At 40.7% G+C, this 26439-nt stretch overlaps 1 protein-coding gene and 1 pseudogene across 1 annotated transcript in view; one reads left to right on the forward strand and one right to left on the reverse strand.

Moving 5' to 3' along the window:
• Nucleotides 1–6472: 6472 nt before the first annotated feature.
• PLEKHG1 (pleckstrin homology and RhoGEF domain containing G1) overlaps nucleotides 6473–26439 on the reverse strand; it is an 82608-nt gene continuing 62641 nt past the window's right edge. Inside the window, exons 10-14 of the mRNA XM_025049484.1 lie at nucleotides 24892–25125; nucleotides 23006–23044; nucleotides 21829–21851; nucleotides 16741–18379; nucleotides 6473–9930 (exon numbers count right to left, since the gene is read on the reverse strand). Coding sequence (XP_024905252.1) covers nucleotides 8870–9930; nucleotides 16741–18379; nucleotides 21829–21851; nucleotides 23006–23044; nucleotides 24892–25125 — 2996 coding nt within the window. The 3' untranslated portion in view covers nucleotides 6473–8869. The remainder of the gene's footprint in view (nucleotides 9931–16740; nucleotides 18380–21828; nucleotides 21852–23005; nucleotides 23045–24891; nucleotides 25126–26439) is intronic.
• On the forward strand, nucleotides 12130–12248 carry LOC112482866 (annotated as a pseudogene).

Genomic DNA, 26439 nt, shown 5'->3' on the forward strand with positions numbered 1-26439 from the left:
GCGCGGGCGTTGCAGCCAGGAGGCAGCGAGAGGGCTGGAGCGAGGGACAGCGGGTCCTCCCGCCACGCGGAGATGCGGCTGCAGAGCACCGAGGCGAGGGGGCGGCAAGTTCCTCCTGAGACCGCGGGGCGGGGGGCGCGGGGGAGAACGGACGCCAAACAGGAGCACCGGGTCCGGACGGTAACCGGCCAGTGGCAGGAAGGACCTGTCTCTTCCTCCTCTGCCGGAGCAGAATCCCCTAGAGGGCACTGCACCTAGAGGCCACGAGGATGGGAGGGCGGGCGCCTGGGGGACGAGGGTGCTGCTCTGCGTTCGTCAGGACACCAAGGGCAGGCTTTCTGGCACTTTGATCACTACTCAGAATTCAGCTACCGGTGAAAATCAGAGGAGAGAGGATCACGAGGGTGGGGCTCAGGCCCTGCCCTGAGCCCGTACACACCGTTCCTCTGCCCAGGATGCTGATGCCATCCTGTCTTCAGGCGGCAGTTTGCTTCCTGGAAGGGCACGTGTCTGTGTACCAGGCTTGGATACCAGCGCTTGGTTTTATGAGGCCTGAGGTGGCCTCATGAGGAAGAGTGTGGGGGCTTCCAGGTTCAGATGCCGACTTCATAAACCTCAGGCTCGTTTCTTAACCTCTGTGACGCTTAGCTGCCTGTCAGTTAAACCCAGTAAAGATACTTTGTTTTATAATCTTATCAGGATTATAATTCCCAAATAGAGTGGGAATAAAACTAGTCCAAATTTTAAACACTGGTTTTCCGTCAGCTAAACACCACAGTAGGTGCTGGACGGACACTTCGTTTAATCCAAAAAAAAAAAATGTCATGAGTTGAGTATTGTCCTGCTATTCGACCTGGAGAAATGGATCCAGAGAGGTCAGTTAGGTTTTTGGCCGAGCTGGAAGTTTACCTGACTCCAACAGTCATGCTCTTCATTTTATTCTATTGTCTATGCTGTTCATTGTAGGATGATTGCCACATCTGATATGCGATGACTTTTTTGGGTACAGGAATAGCTAACATTTCCACAACCCTGTGAGGTAGGTATATCACCATTTTACACAGGAGGAAACAAAGCCACAGAAGTCATGCCTTGTAAAAGCATGTAAATATGGGAAAGGAGGTGTGAATGGCCCATTCACCTACTGCCATGATGATCTTGGGCAAGTCGTAAAAACCCATAGTCTCATTACAATTGAGGATCATTCATTTAACAGACATTCATTGGACACTATTGAATATGGACCACTGATCACAAAGATGAAATCACCCAGGCCATAGGGGATATATGAGAAATCTCTGCTGCTTTCTGAGGTGATGAAAATGTTCTAAAATAATTGCCATGACAGTCCACAACAAATCTGAATATTCTAAAAATCATTGAATTGTACATTTTAATGGGTGAATTGTATGGTAGGTATATTCTGTGGTAGAGATAAATTTGGATGTCTGTCAAAGAAAGTGTGTTTACAGTATAAGGAATATATAATCTGAGGTTAAAATTACATATGTATGGTGGAGTGAGTACATTTGCTGTATACCAGGCTCTTTGCTAGGCACGTAGTAAGGACTCAACTGTGAACAAGACAGGCCCAGGTCACACAGTTTACTACTGTGCACAACCGTCAATGGAAAATTGAGTATGATGGCTCAGAGTCTTATGAAAGTACCAAGGAGAGGCACCTTCCTAGACTTGGAGAATCATAAAAAGCTTCCTGAAGGAAGTGCACTTGAAGGCAATACGTACTTGAAGATGATTTAGGAGTCAAGCTAAGGGGAGGACTGGAACGAATGTTCTGCTGGTAAAGAGCATTCTGAGTAGAAGGAACTGTGTGAGCAAAAGTCTGGATTGAAAGAGAGTATTGACTCCACCTCCATACTTGAGGTGTTGGATTGTAGGAAAATGAATAGCCAGCTTCCCCTGAAGCTAGCCTTAGGGGGAACAGCATCCTCAAGGAAGGGCTAAGCTTTAGTTTAAAAAGGGACTCCTTAATTAAAAAGATGAAGATATGGAGGAGTTTGAGCATGGAACTTCAGGTGATCCAGAGCACACAGGGAAGAGATGTGGGAGGATTAGCAGCAGTGAGAAAGTGGTTTAGAGCAAAGAAAGCAGGACAGGAATGCAAGCAAGGAAGATCAGAGGGGCGTATGTCCTGGGATGTGGCCCAGGATAACAGGGATAGGAAACATGGTGATTGAAGTGGTCCAGATGCCAAAGAGACGGACTCAGCAAATACCAGAGAGGTTAAAAGTGTAGCTTTCAAGGATCAGGACAGATCGTACTTCCGTGGGAGTTCTAGTGCTAGATGAATGAGCAGACTGGTCTCTCAGGAAGGATTACCTGAGGCTTGAATGGTTGGCTTGGATTTAGAAGCTCTGAGTTTAATGCAGCTTTTCCAAAACTCCCAGGGAGTAGCCTGGTCTTAGGTTCTGCGTGTTTAGGGTGGAAAGCATGCCTGATCCCAACAGTGTGGGTAACACACACCAGCACAGGTCTGTGAAATCAACATCATTACCAGACAGTCTGCAGGCAAGGCCATGGTGGGGAAATTTGGTACATATATCTTTAACCTCAGCTGCTGATATTCTTAGAATAGATGAGTAGATGTATAATTATTGGGTCAAAGATTATGCATTCCACTGTTATTGATCCATATTATCAAGTTCATTTCTGCAAAATACCAATTTATATTCTCATTTAATTGGTAGTAACCATCTTTCTTCATCCTTAACAATTTTGGATAATAATTTAAAAATTTTGTATGTCATAGAATTATATGATTGTTCTGAGACGACTCTCTATGGGTCTCTTGCACTTTGCATTTCTTCTTGTCTTGTATTTTTCCAGCTATTGTTACAAGGACATTTGTATAGCAAACTTGGAAGATAGTGTCTCCCTCTGGGGCAGAGGACAGACTTATTTGCTGTCTGGAGGGTAAAGATAATATCTCTCTCCAGGAGCAAAGATCAGGAGGGTTTTCTAGTCGCCCTTAAAGACTAGAAATCAACTGTGAAACAAACCCCCTGTGTGTGCAGCATGCACCCAGACTGCTCTCTATGGTCCCTATTGGCCTGGAGGAGCAAGTAGAACCAGTGCAAATATGAAGCTCATGCTGCCTGCTATGCTGGGAGTAATAATGTTCTTTATCTTTGACCTAGGAATCTCATGTCTTCCATCAGCATCCAGGACACTGAGGCAGGCTAACTTGTTAACTTGCAAGCTGAGTAAAATCCCAGACCCTGCACAATTCTTGACAGTAATTTTTGAGGTGAGTGTTGAGGACTATGCGGGTTTTCTCCTAGATAGGCCATGTAGGAGAAAGGGAGCGGCTCCAGAGACAGATTTGGGAGAGTTCTGTAGAGAATTTGATTCTGCTTGTATTTATCAATGTTATGCTGGCTAAAATTAGGCAATTGGGGAAGACAGTGGCAAGACAAGCTGGTAGGAAGCTGTGGTAGTAGGCCAAGAACAGAAATACAAACTAGAGAAAGAGCTTCAGAGGCATAAAGGGATACTTGATTAGGGAAAATGACAACTCAGGTGGAGATGTCCTGTAGGAAAAATGCTCTTTGCACTCAGAAGAGACATCTAAGCTAGAGATGGTGTTTTAGGAGATCGAGTATACAAGGTACGTGAAACCTTGAGTGAGTTTATGATATTAGAGAAGAACGGAATGGAGAATATCTGATCTCACAAACTTAAGGTGTATAGAGGCCAGGCAGATAATATAAACTAGTAAAGTGGACCAGGTATAATATTTTAACCCCCAAAGCGACAAGTTTTGCAGACTTTCCATGAAATGTTTTTTATGTTGAGAGTCTTTACTTGCCATCTAAAATATTTCCATCTAAGAGCCTGATGGTAGCTCTAAATTTGCTGACAAAGTCTATGATGGAGAACAAAGGAATAGGCTCCCCAAAGCTTAAAGGCAAGTGACCACTTTTTAGGGAGATTTTCACCTTTAGAGTCACCTCACCAGAGTCCAGGCCCACACAGGCCAGATCTAACTTTTCTTTTAAAGAAGGTGAAAATTTGGAATTTTATGTTAAACTTTTTAAAAATTGTGCTAGATTCAGCCTCTGGGCCACATATTCTCAGCCTCTGATTTAACTGGTGTACAGAAGAAGGAACCTACTTATCCCATGGCCTTGTGCTGGTTGTATGGGAACTACATGGAGAGCCACACATTGACATACAAACAGTAGGACATTTGGGGCGCATATTGGTCCCATAGAGCAAATGATTTGCTTATCAGCCTGGTCTTTTACGTGGAGCTGAATGAACATGGTTTTAGAACTAATGAAGTGGGGCTCTTCTCTGTTTCCTATTGTACGATGCATTGTGAATAACCCATTGTCAAGAAAATCAACCTGCCTTGTGAATAAGGCATTGTCAGGAAAATCAAGCCTTGTTGTTTTTCACAGGTACGCAAAGTGGACTTTACCCATGGGCATGCACCACCATCATAAAGTAGGCAAGTTTGTCTTTTGGCACAAAAAAATAAAAAAAATAAAAAAACAATCTCAGCATTCTGGACCCTTCTCTCCACCTGCCCTGATGTCAACCCCACAGCTGCATGCCAGGTTGCTCTGTGCTTTCCTGGCATCATCAAAACCGGTTGTTGGGAAAAGCGTTTGGTCCAAACAAACTTTCAGAGAAGTTCTCATAGGACCATGTAGATAATTAGCTTAACAACTTGCTGGAAATATCACTCAGACTAAATTTCTCTGGAATTCTATAGCCAAGAGATGGAAAAGGGAGCCTTTCACCTACTGGATAGGAACTCTAAAAATAGTCAGTGACATTGGATTTATTACTTCCTCCTTTGGGTCTGTGATTTGAACCTGTTTTTCTCATGCTTTGGGCTCAGACAAGTTTTTGACTATCTAGTCAATCATTAAATATTAACTGTACCAAACATCTATGAATTGTCAGGCACTGTGCAGAGCTGGTAAAAGCATTTCCACCTCCAGGGGTCAAATGAGACAGATGCTAAATTTTAGAACATTCTTTAAAAAGAAACATTTGACCCCCTATAAATGTTTTCAAATATGCTATAAACCAAACATCCCAAGTTGTATTAATTTATAGTTATGTGGATTGATTGTGCAATAATATTTTGCATTTATTAACCTTTTAAATGCAGCATAATTCAACATTATCTTGGTGTTTCATACTCTAAATTACTTGTAAGGAAAGAAAAATGTGAGAAGCTAAATGTGAGAGAATGCTTATGTCTTCATATATATATATATTTTTAAACAAAAAACATTGCAAAAGCATGCATAAGAAAGCTCCAGATCCTATCCATAGGACAAAGTTTAAGTTAAAGACGTATAAACATATGTAAATTAGCAAAAGAGCTGAAGCAGTTTCTTTTGTTGGAATCCCTTCTGGCTGATAGACTTGAGTGTATTACTACTGTTCAGACTGAGGAAGTTATGTGATAGAGGAAGTTATTTAATATATAGGATGTGAGAACTCTTGAAATATTGTTAACGTTTGCTCTTCAAAATAGAAATTAATTTTTTAACAAAAGAAAACTTAACAGACAAATGTTGTCTCTTCATATTTAACAGCTGTATTCATAGCTCATTACAAAGCTACTGCTTTTTGTGATATTTTTTGCCCTAGAATTATAATTTATGGATAGAATTTACATAAAGCATGGTTTTTTCCTAGTGTCATTCACTTCTGTAAATTGAACTCTTAGGATCTGTAAAAAAAAAATAAAAAACATTTATTTTCAACCTCAAAATACAAGAGTAAGATATGGTAAGTCTGATGGGTCTTCAGTCGGATGGGTCTCCACTCTTGACCGCTCTAAAGAAAAATTTTAAAGCCATTTTTCTCTGTATGAGGAAAGTTAGATAACATATATTTTCATTATACTGGACTAGGATATTATGCTTATATTTGGAAATAGAATTGCTTTTGAAAGTGTCTATAATTATCAATTTATATTAACATGCTTTTATTCTTTGTAAAACTTTTATGTATCAAAGAAAATTCAGAGCATGAAGTTACATGAAAAAACCTTAATTTTTACCAAAAAAACTTTTACATTAATTTTTTGATTCAATAATGAAAAAGGATGTTAAAAGGATGACTTGTTACTACAAAGTAAAAAAAAAAAAAAAAAGATAATCTAGTGATAGATCTGGCTTAGCCACCTATAAAGAAAACAAATACCGTTCCAGACATCAAATTCAATATTTCAAAAGTAATCCAAAGATACAGAAAATGGTCTGTCACTGAGACGTGGTATAGCATCATTACCCTGAGTCATTTTCCTCATGGCTCATTAGGCAAGACAAAGTATTATAACTAAAGGTAGTTTGGAAAAAGCTTAAACTTTATAGAATAAACACATTAATTCACACTATAATTTACTTTGTACTTTACAAACTTTATTAAATAATGAGCATTACTAACTTTAATTATCTTATATACAATATTTAAACTCTGCTTTCCTAGATGCATTTCTCTTGCACAAAGAATAGGTGAAAAGTGAACTTATAAAAAAATTGAACCTTCAGTACAGAGACCTAATAAGAATGTGACACGCTTTGAAGTACATATATTCTTTTTTCCTCAATTATATACATCCCTACCCTACCTCCAAAAGAAACTATTTTAAACAAAAGCATGTAATTGATAACTTTGAGGAAAAATACGAACATGATTATATATATATGTATATCCACTCAGCTTGCAAAATCTGCACCCTGGCTGACAGAAGTGATCTCTAAAATTAAAGATTTGTCCTGGAACCTAAAGATGACCATGTAGACATTTTATATAATAAGATATCGACCTTCGTCAGTGGGGTGTATTCCTACAGGTGACATCAAAGTGGTCACCGAGACACTGGTGTGAAGGATTAATCATTTCTGAGAGTAAGACACCACAGTACTATAGAATGGACAATATACAACTTGGGCCATAGAAACAAAAAAGCAAAAATGAGAGACTGCATTCTTGGGACAAGAAGAGTCAGCTAATGTTTTGCAAACACACAAATATCTTTAGCAAATCTAAGAATATACCTTCTTACAGTGCTTGTCTTCTCTGACCTTGCATAATCTTGAAAATTCATATCATGTTTAAAGAAAGACAATGAAAAATATTTCCAGAACCATGCTATTCAATATGGACTTTGTTTTATAAGCTACGAGAAGAAAACATGGTATAGAGAGACAAGAAACTAGGGTTATTTTTTGTTATTTAAAAAGAAAAATGAATGCCTTAGGTACCTGTTTATACAATAAAGATGGTCACATTTTGTTTTATAGCTGAGAGGCACAGGACTTAAAAAGAGGAAAAGAATTATGGTAAGATGTCACTGACTCAAATCAATATCATTGTTTACCCTCAATAAAAAGCCCAGATCCCTTTACCCTATACATATTATTACATCTTTTAAAATGAAAACAGAGGATGGGGAAGGGGCCACAGAATGTAAAACTGCTTAAAATGCAAAAGCTAGGGTTTGAGAAGCGTCGTTGCACTGACTGGAGTCTTCAGTAAAACAATATTTTTCTAAAGGAGCAACAAATCCACCTTCATTTTTTTCTTTAGCTTCTTTCATCTTGTTTTCTACTCACAAGGTTTTGCTTTTGTTTCTCAGTTTCCTTCCATTAAGAGTTTTATTCAACATAACACAATAAACTGCTATTTAGAGACCATAATTACAACATAAAAGATGTTATGAGTTAGAACTTATTAACCAAAGATTCTGGTCTTTAATATTTCGCAAAACAATGAAACAAGGCCCCATGTTATGTCTGGTTAGGAAATAAATTTCATTGCAATCAAAGAAATCCCCCAGGTTGGGATCAGGTCATTTGGTTGAGTACAAAATTCATGAAAGTTCGTATGAAAAACTGCTCTAGAAAAGGTAACTTTAAAGTGCTTTGTTTTATTTTTGCTTGTGTTTTACTTTGTGTTGTTAGGGAGAGGCACAAGAAAAAACAGTAGGAAGGGTGCTATTTCCCCATCCTTCATCCCCTTCAACTGAAATATGAGTAGTCAAGCTGCTCCCAGATGTCAACCCAACTTTTCCAATAGTTAAGTCAATTTGCATTTTCTTGCCCTTGGTTTTCTTTGTTATTGAGAGAATCATTCATTTGTCCCATTTCGTCATCATAAAATAAATGTGATGAGGAGCACATTCTCCAGGCCTTGTCCAGGAATCCAGGTAAAGATTTGGCTTATAGAAAAGTGGTCCTGTTATATTCTAATTTCTAACAGTTATACAATTTCTGCATTGCAATGATCTGATGTAGGAATACCACCATAAGAAACCCTAAAATGGGCACCATAGGGTATGCTCCAATTAGATATCTTTAGCTTAAGTTATTCTAGGGTCTTGCCACAAACAGAACGAAAATGCCAGATGTAATAAGCATAATCCTTTAAATAGCTTTAGTTTCCTTTCCTTTTTAAAACTTGTGGAAGTGCCTCCTTTTGCTGCCTTTACTCCTAGGATAAAACTACTCATGGCTTCTGTATAATAAGAAGATTATTGCGTTTATTAAAGTCTGGGCACAATTATTGTCAAGATATGGGGGAAATATCATGGCCATCTTGTTAAAACAAACAAAACACCTGGAAATTTTCAAGTAAGATTGACTTACATGAAACATGAAGACAAGCAGCATCAGAAAACACAGATGCCGACATTGCCTCTAGTATAATCTTGGCTAGATCATCAGCCTTTTCAAAAAGTTGTGCTGTAAAAGAAAGTATATGTTACACCTCTGGTTATTACAAAATTGTTTTAATCCGGTACATATAAAACACCTCTCAGTATCTGTAATGTATGAGCATAATAAGAAGTTAATTCAGGAAGCTACTATTAAGAGCCTTAGGCAAAGCTGCTGGAACTCAGACACTGAAACTTTTCCCTTAGACTCTGGACGATGTTTTGCTGATTGGGAGATGGCCCCCTCCAGAGATAGTCATTCAGTTTGTCAGAATCGTTGTATGGTGTCAGATAGGGTGAAACCCCAAGTTTGCCACTTACTGGCTTTTTTGGAGTGCATGGACTGTTCAAAGAGTAAGATGTGTTGCTGCAGACACTATCAGAAAAGCCAGCATCCACAATCTTTGGGTCAGACTTCTTTCTACGACTGTGAGATAGCTCTAATTCCGACTCATCTTCTTCTGACTTTATTTCCACATAGTCATCTTCGTCTCCTTCAGTCTCTTTGAAATTGGAAAAATAGTTCTGTGTAGCTATTTGGGCATTTAAGGGTAAATTTCTATTTACTACCAGAACTTTCTGTGAATCTTGGAGAGTGAGGTCGGAGCGTTTTTCAGTGCCCTGTTGACATGAGTCACTTATACCTGGCAGCGAAGCCTGGTGACTCTCACACCTTGAACTTTTGTGTAAAGACAGCAGTTGTTTCTTTCCCGTTTCATTAGGGTAGTTGATGGAGTCCACTGATTTGTTTATCAAGATCGAGGAAGATGACTGTGTCCTGTTATAAGGCTGAGATTTAGCGCTGATTCCTTTCCGACCCAAAGAGTTGTAAAGATGGCCTTGACATGAATTGTCTTTGTTAGGTTGACTGACTACCACGCTGTGTCTCTGCATGGAGCCCAGCAGAGGATTGGAGGTTTGAAGAGAAGGCACGGAGCAAGCAGTGGACAATTGTCTTGGAGTACTTTTTGTGTTGATCTCTAAAGTGGGATATTTTGGCTTTGAGTCGTTCTCTGGCTGAGGACAGAAATCTGCTAATTCTCCATTACTATAGGTTGAATGCAAAAGCCAATCCTCACTACTATGTTGGGCCTGAGAAAGTGATGTAGACCTGAGCTTGGAAGATTCTTGAGGGCTGGCCCAGCCATCCTTCTGAGTCTTAAGGGGAGTCTCTCTGAATACAATCTGGTCATACAGTTGGGAATACTCAGCAATCCTGGCACCTAGAAGGCAAAGATTGAAATGATAAATATACACAGGATTATTCCTACCTGAGAAGATTAAAAAAATAAGAACTTAACATTCTAACCTATTTTTAAAACTTAAACAGTAGACAGAACTTTTAAGTTTGAGGATAACTAACCATTAAATACTAAGCAACACAAACTAATAAAATAATCCATAGTTTAATAAAAAAAAATTAAAATGCCATCTAAAAGTTCATTTAATTTGATCTAATTCTGGATTACTTTATTTCAACAGCAGGTCTGCAAGTATTTCCTATTTGTAATGGGAATTTCGAGTGTTGTTTACAAGCACGAAAGTGTCAGTGCTAAAAATGGCATCATCAAAACAAGAAAGTCAGCACTAAACCCTGGTCAATGAAAATTAACTCAAGGAGTCATAAAAAGAAGCATGACCCCACCATGCAATGGCTACCGCTGGCTTCTCACCAGTCTTGACTGCTCTCAGGCAGCTACTCCCAGAAGAGGCCGCTCTCTGCAGTTGTTCCTATACTTGTTTGCAGGCGGCCCTGCACTGCTTCTGTCTGGGGAGTCAATGTCTACAGGAGGTACTCCCTTCCCGTCCATCAGGGCCACGTATATTAATTGACCCACATCTCTTTTCCCATCCCCAAGAAGCTGGGCACGGAAGTCTGTGCTTCCAAGACATTCAGAATGTGCCATCTGTGCATATAATCAGTGATCTAGTGCTCTCCAGTAATGGTTCCACAACAGGATTTAACTATTACTTCCATGAAAGCTATTGCCATTTCAGATTAAGCTATGAGGCTCTTCTCTCTGCTCCCCATCTGAGTACAGACTTTTCTAAAGATATTAACAGAACCATGCTATGGATAGAGCATTCTTTGGGGCCAGGAATGATTTAAGAGAAAGAGAGAGCCCAGAGATGTGAATTTCAAAAGGAGGTGCCCCCGCCTTCCCCATCCAAGTACCCATACAACAAACCTAGATTCAAAGAATTCCATGCACCCTATAAATCGGACAGACCACATCTACACAATCTCCACGAAGGGAATCTATCCCATATATGATAACCAGCAAAGGGCATTACGTTTTCTTCTTCTTTGAGCTATTTGTATTTTTTGTAACTTGTTGTTAGTAAATTATTTTTTGAATTTAAATATTTAGTCCCGTTTCTACTCTTTCTTTTGAGTCTACCTTCTATTAGGACAGAAAACAACTGTTGTTGTTCTGTGTGCCTTTTAATTGCAAACTCCTCAAATTACTTGCCCCTGGTCCCCAAAATCAGGGTAAATAGTCTGTTTAACTTCTCATTGTAGATGCTAAATACAGATCATTCAGGTTTTCAAGTCCAAAGTCCTTGGAAGGACAGAAATGATTAGTTTCGAATTTCTAGTAGTAAGTACTTGAGCTAATACTCCTTAAAAGGCATAGTTAAAACTCTCCATATCAATTAAGATTTGGCAGCCCTTTAAGAGACAAAGTCTACATGGACACCAAAGTGCCCACGACAGCCACCTTAAAATCTATAATGTTTCGTCGACTCTGAAACCCAATCAAGGCCAACTAGACCTTTTCATAGCCATTGGTTAGCCGTCCCACCTGAAAGTCAGATGGTTCTGCCCAAGCCATTCTCACCTACACTATGGCCCTGAGCCTGATCCAATAGCTGAATCAGGAAGGCTCTGAGCTGTCACCAGTTTCCAAGAAGATGACAACTTTGAAAGCAGTGAGGGTTAATTAAAAAGTCCAGTTGAACTCCTGTAGTGCCCAAATTTAACTACAAAGTCTTGTAAGAACAATTAGAACATAGTGACCCAGATAATCTGAAACCAAAATATTTGCAGTATTTCCCATGCCTTTTTCTTCCTTATCACACTTTCCTTCCTTTGCTTAATAAAATCCCATTTACCTCTCAAAACCCTCCATAAGCCCTACCCACTTTCATGAATTCTTTTCCAACTGATCTCTCTTCTCTGAAGTCTTACATACTTAGTGTGCATCTATATATACTCGGTGTGCAAAAAATACTCGCTATTGGTTGTACGCTCATGCATGTACATGCACACATGCACATATACACTCTTGTGTTGCTAGTTGTTTTATATGGGTTAGTTTATTATCCTAGCTAGTCTATGCTCTTTTAATCTTGGAAAACAATGCTGACAGAGCACCAAACATAATTCTAGATAGAAATTGGTCTCAAAAACTACTTAAGTCTATGGCCATGCCACTCTGAACAAGCCCCATCTCATCTGATTTCGGAAGGTAAGCAGGGTCGGGCCTGGTTAGTACTCGGATGGGAGACCACCTAGGAAGACCAGGTGCTATAGGCATAAAAAACAAAATAAAAAATAAAAAAAATAAAAAAAATAAGGGATTTTAAGCTGACAAGGTCCACACACAAAAAAACTACTTAATTATTCAGATAATTTTGCACTGCCTCCTTTTGAGCACAGTGTGAAAATAGATGTGCTTTCCCCAAGACCATACCACTGAGACTGGTGAGGCGGCCTAGAAATCAGGCGCATAGTAGGAAAAGGGGAAGCAGGAAGGTAGCCTTCAATTAAAATGTTCTTTATAGATAACTCTTAATGTGTACAGTTTCTCTCGGATCATGAAAACACTGGCCATTTATAAGTTTGGAATAAAAAATATCTCACAAATAGACAATATGTTTTGTCCATATCTAAGTTTCTGTGGGTTTTTTTTTTTTTTTTTTTTGGTCTCAGTTTGACTTTCTAAGAGAGTCTATAACTCGTTTGATGCCAGTGTGAACAAGAGACAAGCTTCTAAAGCAATAGCTATGAGATTCCTTCAGCCAGACGTATAGGAAATAGCCAGCCCAAGACGACACCTCTAGCCTAAAAAGCTCAGTATTAGCCAGCTGGATCAAAGTTCCCCCTCATCCTTAGTTCTAGCATTAGTAGTCTTTATAGAACATGTACATTATCATTATGTGACAATCCTAGAGCTATTTCTGGTTGATTTCTCTTTTGTAAGTTTAAAAGGTGGAGACACCTACGAATTTGAAGTGAACCTTACGGAGAGAAGTATGAAATACACTGTTTTCAAGACAGAGGAGTAAAGTCACTGTTTCTGATGGTGCTTGAGATGTAGACCAAAGCATAAAATGTGATTTTGCCTTCTCTACTTTGCACAAGGAGGAAGATTCCTCAAGCTGGTATGGAGTTTTCTCCCACGTAAAACATCACAAAAAAAAGGGAACCCTGAGGCCTCCGTGGCCTCGCAGACTACAGGAGGGAGGCCTGCCTGAACCAGATCGCCAGCATGCTACACCAGGCTCTGAAAGGCAGGAGCAAGTGACTAGACCTGGTTGGGTGATTTCTAGGCGGAAATCTGCCCCGGGGCCTGTAGACCCGCCCCCGGGCTAGAGAGTTCAATAAAGGTGCTCGAGAGTTTCGGCGGGTGAATAGGGTGCTCCTCCTTCCGTACAGCACCGAGAGCAAGCTCCTGGCAAAGTGGCAAGGCCCATACGAAGAAGTCTGGAGAATCGGTCCATTCGATTACGACGTCCTGTGCCCAGATAAACAAGAGAGAGAAAAGGAGTCATCACGTCAACTAATTGAAAGCCTAGTGGGCACAGGAAGTGGTCTCGATCCACCCAGATGGAAGATTCCTCAGGTCCGAGAGATGGCAGGGCCTAGGGACAACTCCACTCTCAGAAGATGACTTGGGAGAGATCTTCCCCTCTTTGTGGGGAGAATGTCGATAGTAGCCCCACCATGTCAAAAAAGGACCCAGACACAAAGCTGAGAAAAGATCCTATGCAGTCCCAAGACGACACCAGTAGGGAAAACAAAAAGAACAGGCTGAAAGCAAAAAGAAGCAAAAGAAAATCCCAAATGGAAATCTATTTATCCTTAAAAGATGGGCAACAAAGAAGACCATTCAAGGTAGCCGCAAGCCCTAATGATTCAGCATTGAAGGATGAGCTTCTGTCAAGGTTAGAGTTTTACATTTTAATGGATGGTCCATATTCAAAACAACCTGGCTCAGGTGATTAGCACTTTTCAAAGGACAGTCGGCTGGCATAATCCATCATGATCAGAAACCTTGGTATATTTTCTCTCATTCTGAGGAGCCCTACCCCAGACTCAGTCAGTGGTAACACTGCCAATACACTGCTGTTTCCAATGCCACCTGTGCCCCCAAAATAGTCCTTCTGTGCTGGAACTCTGTCACTTTTTCTTTATATAACAGCACACCAGCTTAACAATACTAGTATTGCAAAAGGGACATGATTTAATTCAAGCATATTATTGCAGGGGGAAAAATACATGAGATCTAGTCTCTCTCACATTCATACAAAATAACTTTTTCACCTTTATTTGGAAAAAAAAAAAAAGAACAACTCAAAGAGAGTCTATATAATCCTTTGGGTAGCAATCTCAGGGCTTAACTTCCCTGTCAAAAATTTTTACTATATGATTAGCTCTAGGAAAGGGTAAAGCTTTAGGCGATTCTTAAATACCCTCTAACTTAAAAAAAAATTCCCTACAGAGTCTTGTCATGCAACTTGTGGATTCATCTAGGACTTGGATATCCCCTTCTTATTCTCTGGTTTCCATGGAGATAAAACAATTCCAAAGAAAGGAGAATAATGGCATCAACCTAGCCAGTTGAGCCATGTCGCCATCAAGCGAAGTATCTGAACGTGCCCTGATACTAAGCCACCTTATCTTTACTTTTAACTGTAGAACTGTTTCCTCTTACTTGATACCGAGGTGTTCTTTTGTCAGAAAATCCAAGGCAGGGAGTCTTTAAATGCGATTGAGAGTCCACACTGAATTTAAACACTAATTCCTGGGCCTTATCCCAGAAATCTCTGGATATGGAAGTGAAAGTCCCCTGGGTGAGAACCAGCACCCTCAGAGTTTTTTCTTTCCATGACAGTTGTGTACTTTATTCATATCTAGGCTCTGCCACCAATATCAGTATTAAGCTTTGTCCTTCAGAACCCTCTCTAATTTAGCCATGGGATATGTACTTCTTTATAATAGAGAACAAAGTTCAGCCATGAACATCTCATTCCTTTATCCCTAAGCATACCAATATAAGACCTGAGATTCTAGTTTAGTTCTGTCCTACAGAACTAAAGTTTTTGGCACCATATATAAAAATACCGGATGAGATAGTGTTAAATACATTATAGGTGCTATTTAAAAAAATCAACTAGTACCGAAATATGAGAGAACAACTGAGATAGAGTGTGAACAGCTAAAAACAAAACAAAACAAAAATGCAGAAAGGATCTTTCATCTGTTAGGATGAGTAGGTAATTTTGCTGGGATTCTGGAGCAAAGAGCAATCCTATTCCACTTCCAAGACTTAAAAGCTTATGCGAGCTGCTAACTCCTCCTAACACACGGATAACCAGGGGAAAGCTCTAGATGCCACAAGTTAAACTGATAGCTATTTTTCACAGTTCGGATTATATTAGAGAAAACTTCTGAAAACATCAAATCTGTAGTGACAATGTTTATGCACAACAAAATCCTCTGAGACCAAATCATACCCCGACTTGCTAGAGTCAGTGAAGTAGGAAGGGATAGTAATGATCTCATCTGTGCTAGTTAACCCATTTCCCATTTAGAAAAAAAGTGCAGCTCGCTGCCAGCGTTAATATAATTTTACATAAACATGCTCTTGGAGGCTGAAGTAAATCTGACTGGTTTTCAATGTGAGGATAAAATATAAAAACTGTCCTTGGAGTTATTTCTAAACAGAACTTGTCTCTGATCCTAATGTAATCGAAATGTGTACATAAACCGGATTCATCAAATGAGTCTTCGGTGAACAACTGTTGGAGAACAATGTTAACATCGCGTGTGGGAAGGCTACGTTTTCTAGGATTTGACATTTTCAGCGATCGAGAATTACTATATTTCGTAAATGGAAATACCACTACTAAAAACAGAATGCTACAAATAGAATGACGTCATTTGTTTCCAAAGACTATCGATTTACTAGAGCGATGTGAAAATAATAATAAAAGCGAGATATTTCGTGGCAGACTTTGGGGGTGAGGTTAGGACTGTAATCCGTGAGTTATCTCAGGGTAAACGCTGTAGCCATAAGCGCCGCTGGTGAGTACTCGGCAAATGGGAAATGGGTTAAGGGAAGCAGAGGTTGCCACCCCCAAATATGCCTTTCGGGATACTGATTATTTCAGTAGGTTATTTTTAAGAAAAGAAAAGCCTTTGACCTTCCTCCTAACTGCCTAAAAGGAATTTAGAGAACGTGCTCCAGCAGGGGAAATACCATTTAGATAACTATAGTTTAATATAAACTCGTGTGTGATAGGCGGGGAGGACCCTACCCAGAACCATTTGTTCGATGTCCTCTCTGAGTCCCATTGTTAAAGATGGCCCAGCAAACATTTATTTACCAAACATTTGCTTTCGCACGTCTCTGGGAATTGCCTTCCCACCCTTTGTCATCCCAAACCACACACCCTCTTCTCCTTAGCCCAGGACGGCATATACACCTCAACTGCCCAATGTGGTCTTGGTTCTCATATTCTTATGGCACCCCCAATTATACGTCTGTAATAAATTTTGGACATTTTTTTCCTGTTGATCTGTCTCATGTTAATTTGACTATTAGCCCAGCCAGAAGCACTTAGAAAGGTGGGAGGAAAATTGTGTTTTTTTGACAGGCCACATCAGTAAGTCTGTGGTCTCACTCTGAGAGAATGAACATCTGAGTGACAATGTTCTCCCGGTTTTAAGGACATTTAAAACCTGAACGCCGCTCTCACGTCTTACTTTCAGGAAGGAAGAAAAGCAGTGTGGCGGAACGTACCGATGGCAGGCCCTCCTTGCTTTTTTTCTTCTAAGATGGCTGCCAGATCTTTGTGCACAGATTTATGTTGCTGGCTGGTTGCTGGCTGCTCCAACTCTGGGCTTTTCACTTTCAAAAGTTGATTTGCCTTCTTGATCTTCTGACTGTATTGCCTAGCCATCATAAAAACCCTGCTTTTTGTCTTATCTGTGGCATCCACCCCAGGATCGGGGGTTTCCAGGTCTGTTTGGGACAGACTGCTGTTGGCCAAGTCATAGGGATTTTCCACAGGAGGGACTTCGCTGGCCAGAGAGAGCCGGTTGAGGCTCATAAAGGAGCCTTCCTTAGATATCAGGTCTCCTTCCAGCGGGCAGCTGGCCCGGCTCCCTCTGCCAGGCCTGTCTTTCAGCGGCGTGAGGAAGGCATGGCTCTCGGGGAGCGAGAGCGTAGACATGGCATACGCTGCGTCTTTGCTCAGCTCGGGCGTGCTCTCGGAGTGCAGCCGATCTTGCACGTCATCTTTGCTAACGGGAAATGCTGCAAGGAGCCGGTCTCTAGCTTTGACCTCGTTCTTCTTGATGTAATTTTCCAGGTCATTCCAGATTTCGTCTACTTCTTCAGACAGTTTATCAGATATAGACTTATCAGCTACGGACAAGTTACAGCTGAAGGAGTTATACAGCAAACTCAAGTAATCATTCTCAGAGGGGCCTTGGTGGTAAGGCGTTTCATCCTCGCTGAACTGGAGGCTATCCTGGGAAACGAAGGGCCTCAGGCTGTCACAGCACGTGAAGTCGGCGTCTAGACCTAAGAAGGTGCCCCTCTTGGCACGCTCTGGGCTGCTGCGCTGGCAATCCAGCGAGGGCGGGTCTGGGAGCCCTATAGTGTCATAGATGTTTTCCTCCACCACCTCGAGTTCGTGCATGCTCTGGTTTGATGCCTCTCGACCTGCCGGAGCTCCAGCTCTCTTTGTGTGGAGAGGGCTCTTCTCGTGGCTCACTTGCCCCTTGGAGAAGGCTAGCTCCGGGGTGCTCTTGGGGCACACAGAGTCTCTGGCTGATTTGGGGGGAGTGAATTCAGCTTCTTCCCGTTGAGCGACCATTAGTTTTAAGTCCTCATAACTTATGTTATCATAGACATGGTCTATATCATCAATAGTCAACTCTATAGATGACCCGAAGGGAGTCATTCTGTCCTGCCCTTCTGTTTTAGCGTCATTCTGCAGCTCCCTTCGGGGACTGTACTGAGAGCCATCGCTAATTCTTATTTCGGGAGGGCACGTGTTGCTCTCCCCAGCACTGCTGGCCCGCCGAACAACCCTGTGGCCAGAGCCGGCGGTCTCTGTGGACTCGAGCTGTCCCATATGCCAGCTGCAAGGGCGACTTGAAGTGCTTTCTTCACACAGTCTGGCAGAGTTCAAATCCGAAGAGGAGAAGGATGGCACGAACATCTGATAATCATCTTCGTCATCCTCGTTCTCCTGCGGGGACCGTCGACTGGGAAACAAGGCTTGCCTGATCTGGTGGTCTGTCCAGATGTTTCTGACGGTTCCGCCCCCGTGAAGCACACTGAGGATGGCGGAACTGCTGGGCTGACTGTTTCTCTGGGCGGAAGATGGCACTGCTGAAGTCCCCTGGGGAGACGCTTCTTCTCTGGAAACCTGAGGGGGATAGAAACATACGGACTGAATTGCAGCACCGTGGATACAAAACTTATGACATTTTCCTGTATTTACACATTGCCTCTTCCACTAGACTGGAATATTCTCAAAGAAAATGATCAGTAAACATTGTTGATTTTGAGTTGAAATTCAGATTTTTGCAAAAGGGTCAGAAAGGACTGGAGCCGGTATTTATTCAGAAACAGGCTGTTTGCAGACAGTCTACAAATTTAATGTTCACAATCACTCTGTGAGTTAGATATGATTGTACCAGTTTCACGGCAAGGAAATCTAGGCTCATAATGGATTCAGTAACTTGTCTCAGTAGTCAGGAGAAAGGCTAGGATGCAAACCCAGGTCTGAGTCCCAAATCCCTTACCCCAGTGCAGGAAATCAGCTAAATACAGAAACCTCTTAAATACTTCAAATAATTTCGATGTACACTTGGCAAATACCATTATATTAATGAACATATAGAGTTGCCAGGGGCTGTCTGATTTCTATCTGGTTTCTGTTTGGGGCTTGAGCCCTAGGGGTTTTATTGTGGGTTTTTTGGTGTACCAGAAGCCTCGGTCAGTGATCCGACTGCACATTCCAAGGGTGTCCCTTAGATCTACAGACCTGCCATGCACCTGACCAGCACTGCTCCGGTTTATAGGTTCCAGGCAAAGAGCCTTTGTTGCAGGAATGTAATTTAATCCACTATCGAGCTGATGAAAATTTTACTTTCTTTCAAAATATGCTTAATTAAGTAAAATTTAGATACCTGTTAGGAAGTAAAATATGAGTGATATTAATGATGGCTAATCAAAGAAAACAATGGGATCTTTTATAACTTGGAACCTTTCTTGATGGAGCTCAATTGTACAGACTGGGAGTAGATTGCCCTCTGGGATTAGCTTCAAAAAGTTAATTTGAAAGGGTTAAGACCAGTTCAAACTAATTAGTATCAGAGATATATTTCCTGATCAAAACACTATAGTAACCTATTGGAAATGTCAAATTAGCAAGGATTTTTTCATCTCTTATCAGTGAAACTAGGATACATATTGCCTTGGAATATCTACCTGTCACTATGCCTGTCTGCCTGTCTGTCTATCAGGGAGGGAGGAGAAAAGCAGGGAGGGCAAGAATAAAATTTCATCCTGAATGTTATTTTTCTATTAAAAATTTAAACGTAAAATAAATCCAGTCAATCATTTAATCTTTTGTTCACTTTTTTTTTTCCCCCACATAGTAAAACCATTGACCATTTGAGGCCTAGGAATAAATGAATACACACACATATGGACATACATGCACACTCGCAAATATATAGATAGAATTATATTTATGGCTCTTTTTTTCCTCCCCTTTACCCTTTAGTATCTCTTCCTTTTCATTTCATTCAGACCGCACTGGTATAATGTTTTCAAAATAACAGGCACCCAGTAACTACATTTTATAAAATAAACATGTTAGTATTAACTACTTACATCACGACAAAACATTTTGAAAGTGACAAAATGATTTTGTGAAGAGCCGGAAGTAATCCCTTCTCAAAATCTTTTATTCCAGAAAAATTCCCAGACGTGTTAGAAAATTAGGAAACCTGAATTATTAATATCAAAGTATAGTACTTTAAAGTAATTACACTCGAAATGAAGATAGCAGTATTTTGGAAGCGGATATTTTTCATCAAATAAATCATCATGAGAACTGAAAAAGTTCTTAGTTAAGGAATAATCAGTATATGGAATGGGCACAACCTAGAAGCATGTGGTTTAGATCTCTCAATTTCACTGGAGCCATGATGAACATTTTTTTCCCCTCATTTTTCCACATTCTAAGCATTATGGCTATTTAATAGATATTTAATATGATATTTAAGTCATATTTAATATGATAACAGCTGCCATTTATGGAGCATTTGCTTTGTGCCAAGTACTGTAATGAGCACCTTTAAAAACATGCTATTGTATTTAATTTTTATAACAATGCTGTAAATTAGGAAACTAAGTCTTGGTAAGGTTAACAGTCGCCTCTATACAGTCATACAGCTTATAAGTGGAGAAATGGATTTGCATCCATGTCTTAATGCAAAGCTTCTATAAGCGCTTCTGTATATACACATATGTGTATACATATACACACATGGCACTGGAATATATATTCTGAGAGAAATATTAAGATGTTATTATGTAACATGTCCTATTATAAACTCTTTAATCATCAGTGAACCTGTTCTTGCACTTAGTATATGTTCATTACTGTTAGGAGATGGAATTTTACCACTAGGAAAAAAATACATTGATGCTTTATTTCTTTCTTGTCTTTAGATTTTATAAGACTTAGCTATTCCCCATATGGAGACTTGGCTTAATAACTACGGTAGAAAGTTTCCAAGAAGCTCCTGAGATTGTATCTTTAGGACTAATAGAGTGATTCCCACACCTGAGACTGAGTGGGGCTTGGCTCTATGACCTTAGTTTGGCTGACTTGAAGAGCAGGTACCATCCATAGCATTTGTTTATGAAAATAAAGTAGGTTAAAAAAAAAATCAAAATCTCGTGCCATATTTCAGGACAATGAACCAATTAATGTTAAGTTTCAAAAGGTTCCAAACGAAAATATGTACTACCTGGAAAAAAAAAATCTACACATCCAAATTTTAAGACAATTACTTAGAGATAAGACTATGTTGATTTTTAGACATTTTATTGGATTTAACTGAAAGAGATAGCATTTATGAACAGGGTCTCTCTGGCCCTGTGCTAAGGAATTGTGCAAGTGGAATTGTGAGGAGAGAGTTTCGTAGTAACATAGAACATTAAAAAGCCACAATCAGTTCTCTAAGAATTGTTCATTGAGACAATTGATCAGTAGCCATATTGGACGCTTGTTACTCAGGTCAGGATGTAGTATCTATTCATCATAGGTAATAAATTGAGATATATACATCTTCCAATGGAGAATACCACTTTTATTCCCCTTTTCTTAACCTTTTATCAGAGGAAGAAAAATCAAAACTCGATATAGTGAAGTTTCATTGTATGACATTTGATCTCGCCTCTTTTACCAGCAGCAAGACCATATTCTTAGAAAGGGATGTTTGTGTCTGAAGCCTCATGCTTTGAGAAGGAAACAATACCTAGGATGCGAGGGCCTGTCTTACACGTGCAGAGGCAAAGTGGGATGGACCAGGCTAGCACTGTGTGGGTTTGACATCCTAACCTTACAGTTTCTGAGGTGAGTGGTGAGGCAGAGGGAGGAAGAAATTATTGTCTTAGTTCCGAGAGATGAAGCAGGAGAGGGAGGCGGTTATAAGGACAAGTCCTCACATAAATCTATGTCAAAATGTAAAATAATTGTTTACACTTGGAACACAGGCTGGGGATGAGATATATAAGGGTACCTATACAACGTGCCTACAGTAAACATTTCAAAATAAGAAATGTAATAGTGCTTACCTTTTGGATGTCTCGCGCTGTTTCTGAAAAATAAAAGTGTTTTTTTTTTTAAGTTTGATGATTAAAAATGTATCTCACATAGGTAAAATTTCGTATTTTATAGAACTTTTAAATTTATTGTTCATAATTGAAGCCCAAGAAGCTTCTGGGGTCTTTGGACCTAATTTTCAGAAAACGACTCTCAGTTATCCTACTTATATGTCCCATACTATTCATAAAACAGCCTAAATGCATCTGACTGAAGCATCCTCCTTAATTCCTGAGAGCAACAAACCCATTCATGTTAGTAAGTTTCAAAAGCTTCCCCTCAAAATATGTATTATCTGAGAAAAAATTCACATGCCCTAAGCCACGAAAATCACTTAAATATAAGACTATGATTCTGTTACATTCTAAACATTTACTTGGCCATAACTGAAAGATACGGCATTTGTCAACGGGGTCACCTTGGCGCTGTGCTAAAGGGGTGGTACACCTGGAGTAGTGGGGAGAGATTCACAGAGCCACACCCTCACAGATACCTTGATCATGTGTGTGTCTCGTTTTAAAAAATTGTTTAATGACAGAGCATATAAAGTAAAAATCCTGCCCTGGATTTTGCGTGAGTACTTCTACACGGACGTGTACATTGTAAAATTTGTAAAAGTGAAAAAATGAGATTATTGGGTCCCTGGGCAGATGCACATTTTAAATGTAAATGGACATCACCAAATTTTGCTTCAAAAAGGTTGCAGACATTTACACACCAATAGTTCCAGAGTGCTTGTTTTTCTATATCTTTTGGCCAAGCCAGCAGCTCCCCTCCCCCACTGCCAATCTCATTTAAATGTATGATTTTTCTGATTACTAATATAGGTGATCGTTTACAAATTTTATTGGCAGATTGCGTTTCATTTATGAAACTGTCCAGTTATAGTCTCTGCCTTTTAAAAAAGAGTCCTTTGTCTCTACTTTTTGATGTATAGTTCTTTACATAATAAAGATATTAATTTTTTATGCCTGTTATCTATATTGCTAACATTTTTATGTCATTCGGCTTTACATTTTATAACGGGGCACTATTACTTATAGAAGTTAATCAAATCTGTCAATCTGTTATCATCTGGTGTTTATTTTTTAATATATGGTTTGATTTAATGGATATCGATAAGAATGAAAAAAGATTTTTAGGACTTACCACCGGTCTTCAAAATTTTATGTGATCTTGAGGAAGGTTCTGGGAGGAAAAATAAGGCCAGAATCATTTGCACCAAATAAAGTTTTTTTATTTTATAAATGAACGTTAGTTTACGAGCAAATTAATTGAGCTCTAGAAAATCTCTATCAAATTTACCTAGATCCCCATTGCTTAGAGACACTTAGCCGCAGGACAGTCACCTTAGTGAAATTGTAAGATAAACATTCAGCCATGCATCAGGAGTCACATAACAGAACACCAACCCGATCAACCAGGAGAGCAATTTCCTTAGCTCCTATAGAAGAATTTCCAATAAGCTGGTAAGTTCAATTCTATATTCTCAGGCTGGACCCCTGGCCCAAGCCTGAGACCTCAAATGCCAACTGCCAATCTGACGTTTCCCCGACATGCCCACAGACCTAGCAAACCCAACATGTCTCGGTCTCAGCTCACCTGTCTCCCTGCACCTCTGCTTCTTCATCTGTACCTCTTATCTTGGTTGTTACTGACATGACCCTGCCAAGTTCTCAGTCAGGGGATCATTCTAAACTCCTGTTTTCGTCCATCACAGCCTCATGGAATCCCAGCCACCGCTGTCTCAATCCGGCCTTCACCATCTCACCCCGACCAGAGGGTTTCCCTGCCTACTTCATTTTCCACACTGAGCCTGAACTTTCTTTTTAAAAGGCAAATATCTCTTTGCTTAAATCCTTCCACAGCTTACAGGATCAAGTTCAAACCCTCTGTGTGGCTTACTCGCCTTCCATGATCGGGCCCCTCCCTCTCTGTATCTCCAGCCACATCTATCACCATTTCACCTTCCCAATTCCTCCACCCGACCCCCAGCTCCACCGCACGTTCCAGCCAAGCAGAATAACTGGCAATAGGTGTCCTGTCTAAGGGATGCTGGCTCAAGTCCCAGGACCTCAGCATGTGCTGTTTCCACCCTATCTGCCTCTTCAGCCTCCAGATGACATCTGGGGTACCTCTGCTCCGTGAAGCCTTCTCTCTCCTTTGTCTTTCCACGCTTCTCCATTCGGCTCTATGACAGCTCCATCGCATGGATGGTATTCAGTCACTTATTTTTTGACTCTCCCACCAGACTATGAATTCCTTGCAAGTAGGAATCACATGTATTATTTATTCTTGCATTCCCGGTCCTTGGCACAGTGTAGGGGATTAGGCAGATACTCAATAAATACTGATTCAAATGAAAAAAATATCTGAGGGCTAAGAGAATACTACATGAAGTCTGTTTCAGCAACTATATGTTAAAATTTTAGGTCTGAATAATCTTTTCTATGTGTTATTTATAGCAGCGGTCCCCGACCATTTTTGGCACCAGGGAGCGGTGCTCCTATGAGAATCTAATGCCCGATGCTCTGAGGTGGAGCTGAGGCGGTGATCCTAGTGCCGGAGAGTGGCTGGCTGCAAATACAGATGAAGCTTCAGTCACCTGCCTGGCGGGGAGTGGCTGCAAATACAGATGAAGCTTCAGTCACCTGCCACTCACTTCCTGCTGTGTACCCCGGTTCCTAACAGTACTGGTCGATGGCCAGGGGATTGGGGACCTCTGATTTATAGGATACCATTTTTCACTAGCGATAGTAAACGGGATGTAAGCACCTGTGTGCCATTGGTAAGACACTATGCAAAGCAGAGTTACTGGGTCAATGTGTGCTATATCCACCGGAAAATGGAGAGTTAAGCAGAAAAGAGTTTTAGAACAAAAGCACGAGAGCCCCATCTTCACGCAGCCCCAAATAGTATTCAAATTGGCCGTGAGCTCCAAAACCAGAAATAAAATGGCTTTTTGTCAGAGCGAAAGGGACTTTCAGTACTAGTCCCCCATCCTTACTAAATTGTGATTACAACATCCTACGTACCAGATTTTCTTCTCAGCCGATAAGGAGCAGAACCATCTTTAGAACTGCAAAGTGCTTTCGTCTCTCCCTCGGGACTGTAACAGAAGCCTGGATAATCTGTAAAGAGAACCACCGCATTTATTTGTAAGAACGAGGCATTTGGCGACTTTTCAGAATATGGGTACGACATGCATATACTTTCTTGCCTGACGTGGTATCTCCTTCCGCAATTGGTGCTGAATATGTATCTCAGGACTGTTTACATTGGGACTTTTAGGAGCGTGTTAGAAAGTTAAGAGCATCCTCCCCACCTCATCCTTTCCCTCCCTCTTCTCTCTCTCTCTCCTGCCACTCACAAACATTTGCAACTCTAGACCCACAGAGGTCAAAAAATACCATTAAAATAAAACTCTCTTCAGCTGACCTTGTTACCAAAGCCTCTGACAGACGATGGTGATGTGCCACAACAGATGCCCTGTCAAGGTAAAAGCATCTGGAGAATCCCTGAGGCATCTGTGCTCAGCACGATGGTGGAGGGTGTGGAGCCTTTCCTGTCCCTAGGGGAGCTGTCCCCAGTGCAGTGACTCTTACTATAAGTCTAGACATTGCTCCTGTGAACATTTGATGGATGCTTTAGGTTCTATTACCAGAAAAGGGATTTTCACGTAATTTCACAGTTTATATCTTTCTACCCCATCTGAGGGGTACACAGGTTTTGGGTTAAGAACACCTGGTCCAATCTGAAAGCATTGCAGCATGTACAGTGCTCATCTGCACGCCGAAGCCTGAGGGTAATGATTTTAGGACAGAATTGTAAACTGATGTTCTTCAAATTGGGATTAAGGCTCTCCGAGGGTGTCTAAAGTTCGAGAGAGTTCTGAGGGTTGTAAAGACCACGTATGCTTCTCCAATGTCAGTGGCAAAGGAATAGAAATGAGGTCATTTGGTACAATGGACTGGCCCACTCTGTTCACACTCAGCCAAGACCAAAGTCAGGGGAGGGCAAACAACGTTCCTTTCCTAGGCGGGGCTGCTCTGGCCTATATCCTGGGTCTGGAAGACAGACACGTGGTACTCATTGGTGGCTTGAAATTATTCTGTGCACCATAAAATCTTAATGGTGTCCAAGAGCTAGCCCCAGGCCTGGGAAGAGGTAAATCGTTTTATTGAATGGAGCTTGTCACAATGAGAGTTGACCTCTCCAGAGCTTGTCTTTCTTCATCTTTCTTCCTAATTCTCACATGCCCACGCATGCAGGATCTTGCCTTCTCTTCAGAGTTTTTTTTACAAACAAATAAAAACAAACAAACTGAGGGATTTCCACTGAGTAAAGTGTGGGGATTTCGAGACCGCGGGGCAGTGAGCCCCAGCCTAGCATCCCGGTGGGACAGGCAGCATCATCCCTCAGGATCTGCTGGACATGAAAGGGGGACTCTCAGCCACCGGAGTGGGGGCTGTGTGTGTGTGTGTGGGGGGGAATGCTCATTTTCCTGCCTCAGGAATGTTTCTTTTTTGCTTTTGGAGCATTAACGGCCAGCATGTTGGAGAGTAGGTTAACCAGTGTTTGCT

The sequence above is a fragment of the Pteropus alecto genome, unplaced genomic scaffold (genome assembly GCF_000325575.1).
Source record: "Pteropus alecto unplaced genomic scaffold, ASM32557v1 scaffold176, whole genome shotgun sequence".
NCBI classification, from domain to species: domain Eukaryota; kingdom Metazoa; phylum Chordata; class Mammalia; order Chiroptera; family Pteropodidae; genus Pteropus; species Pteropus alecto.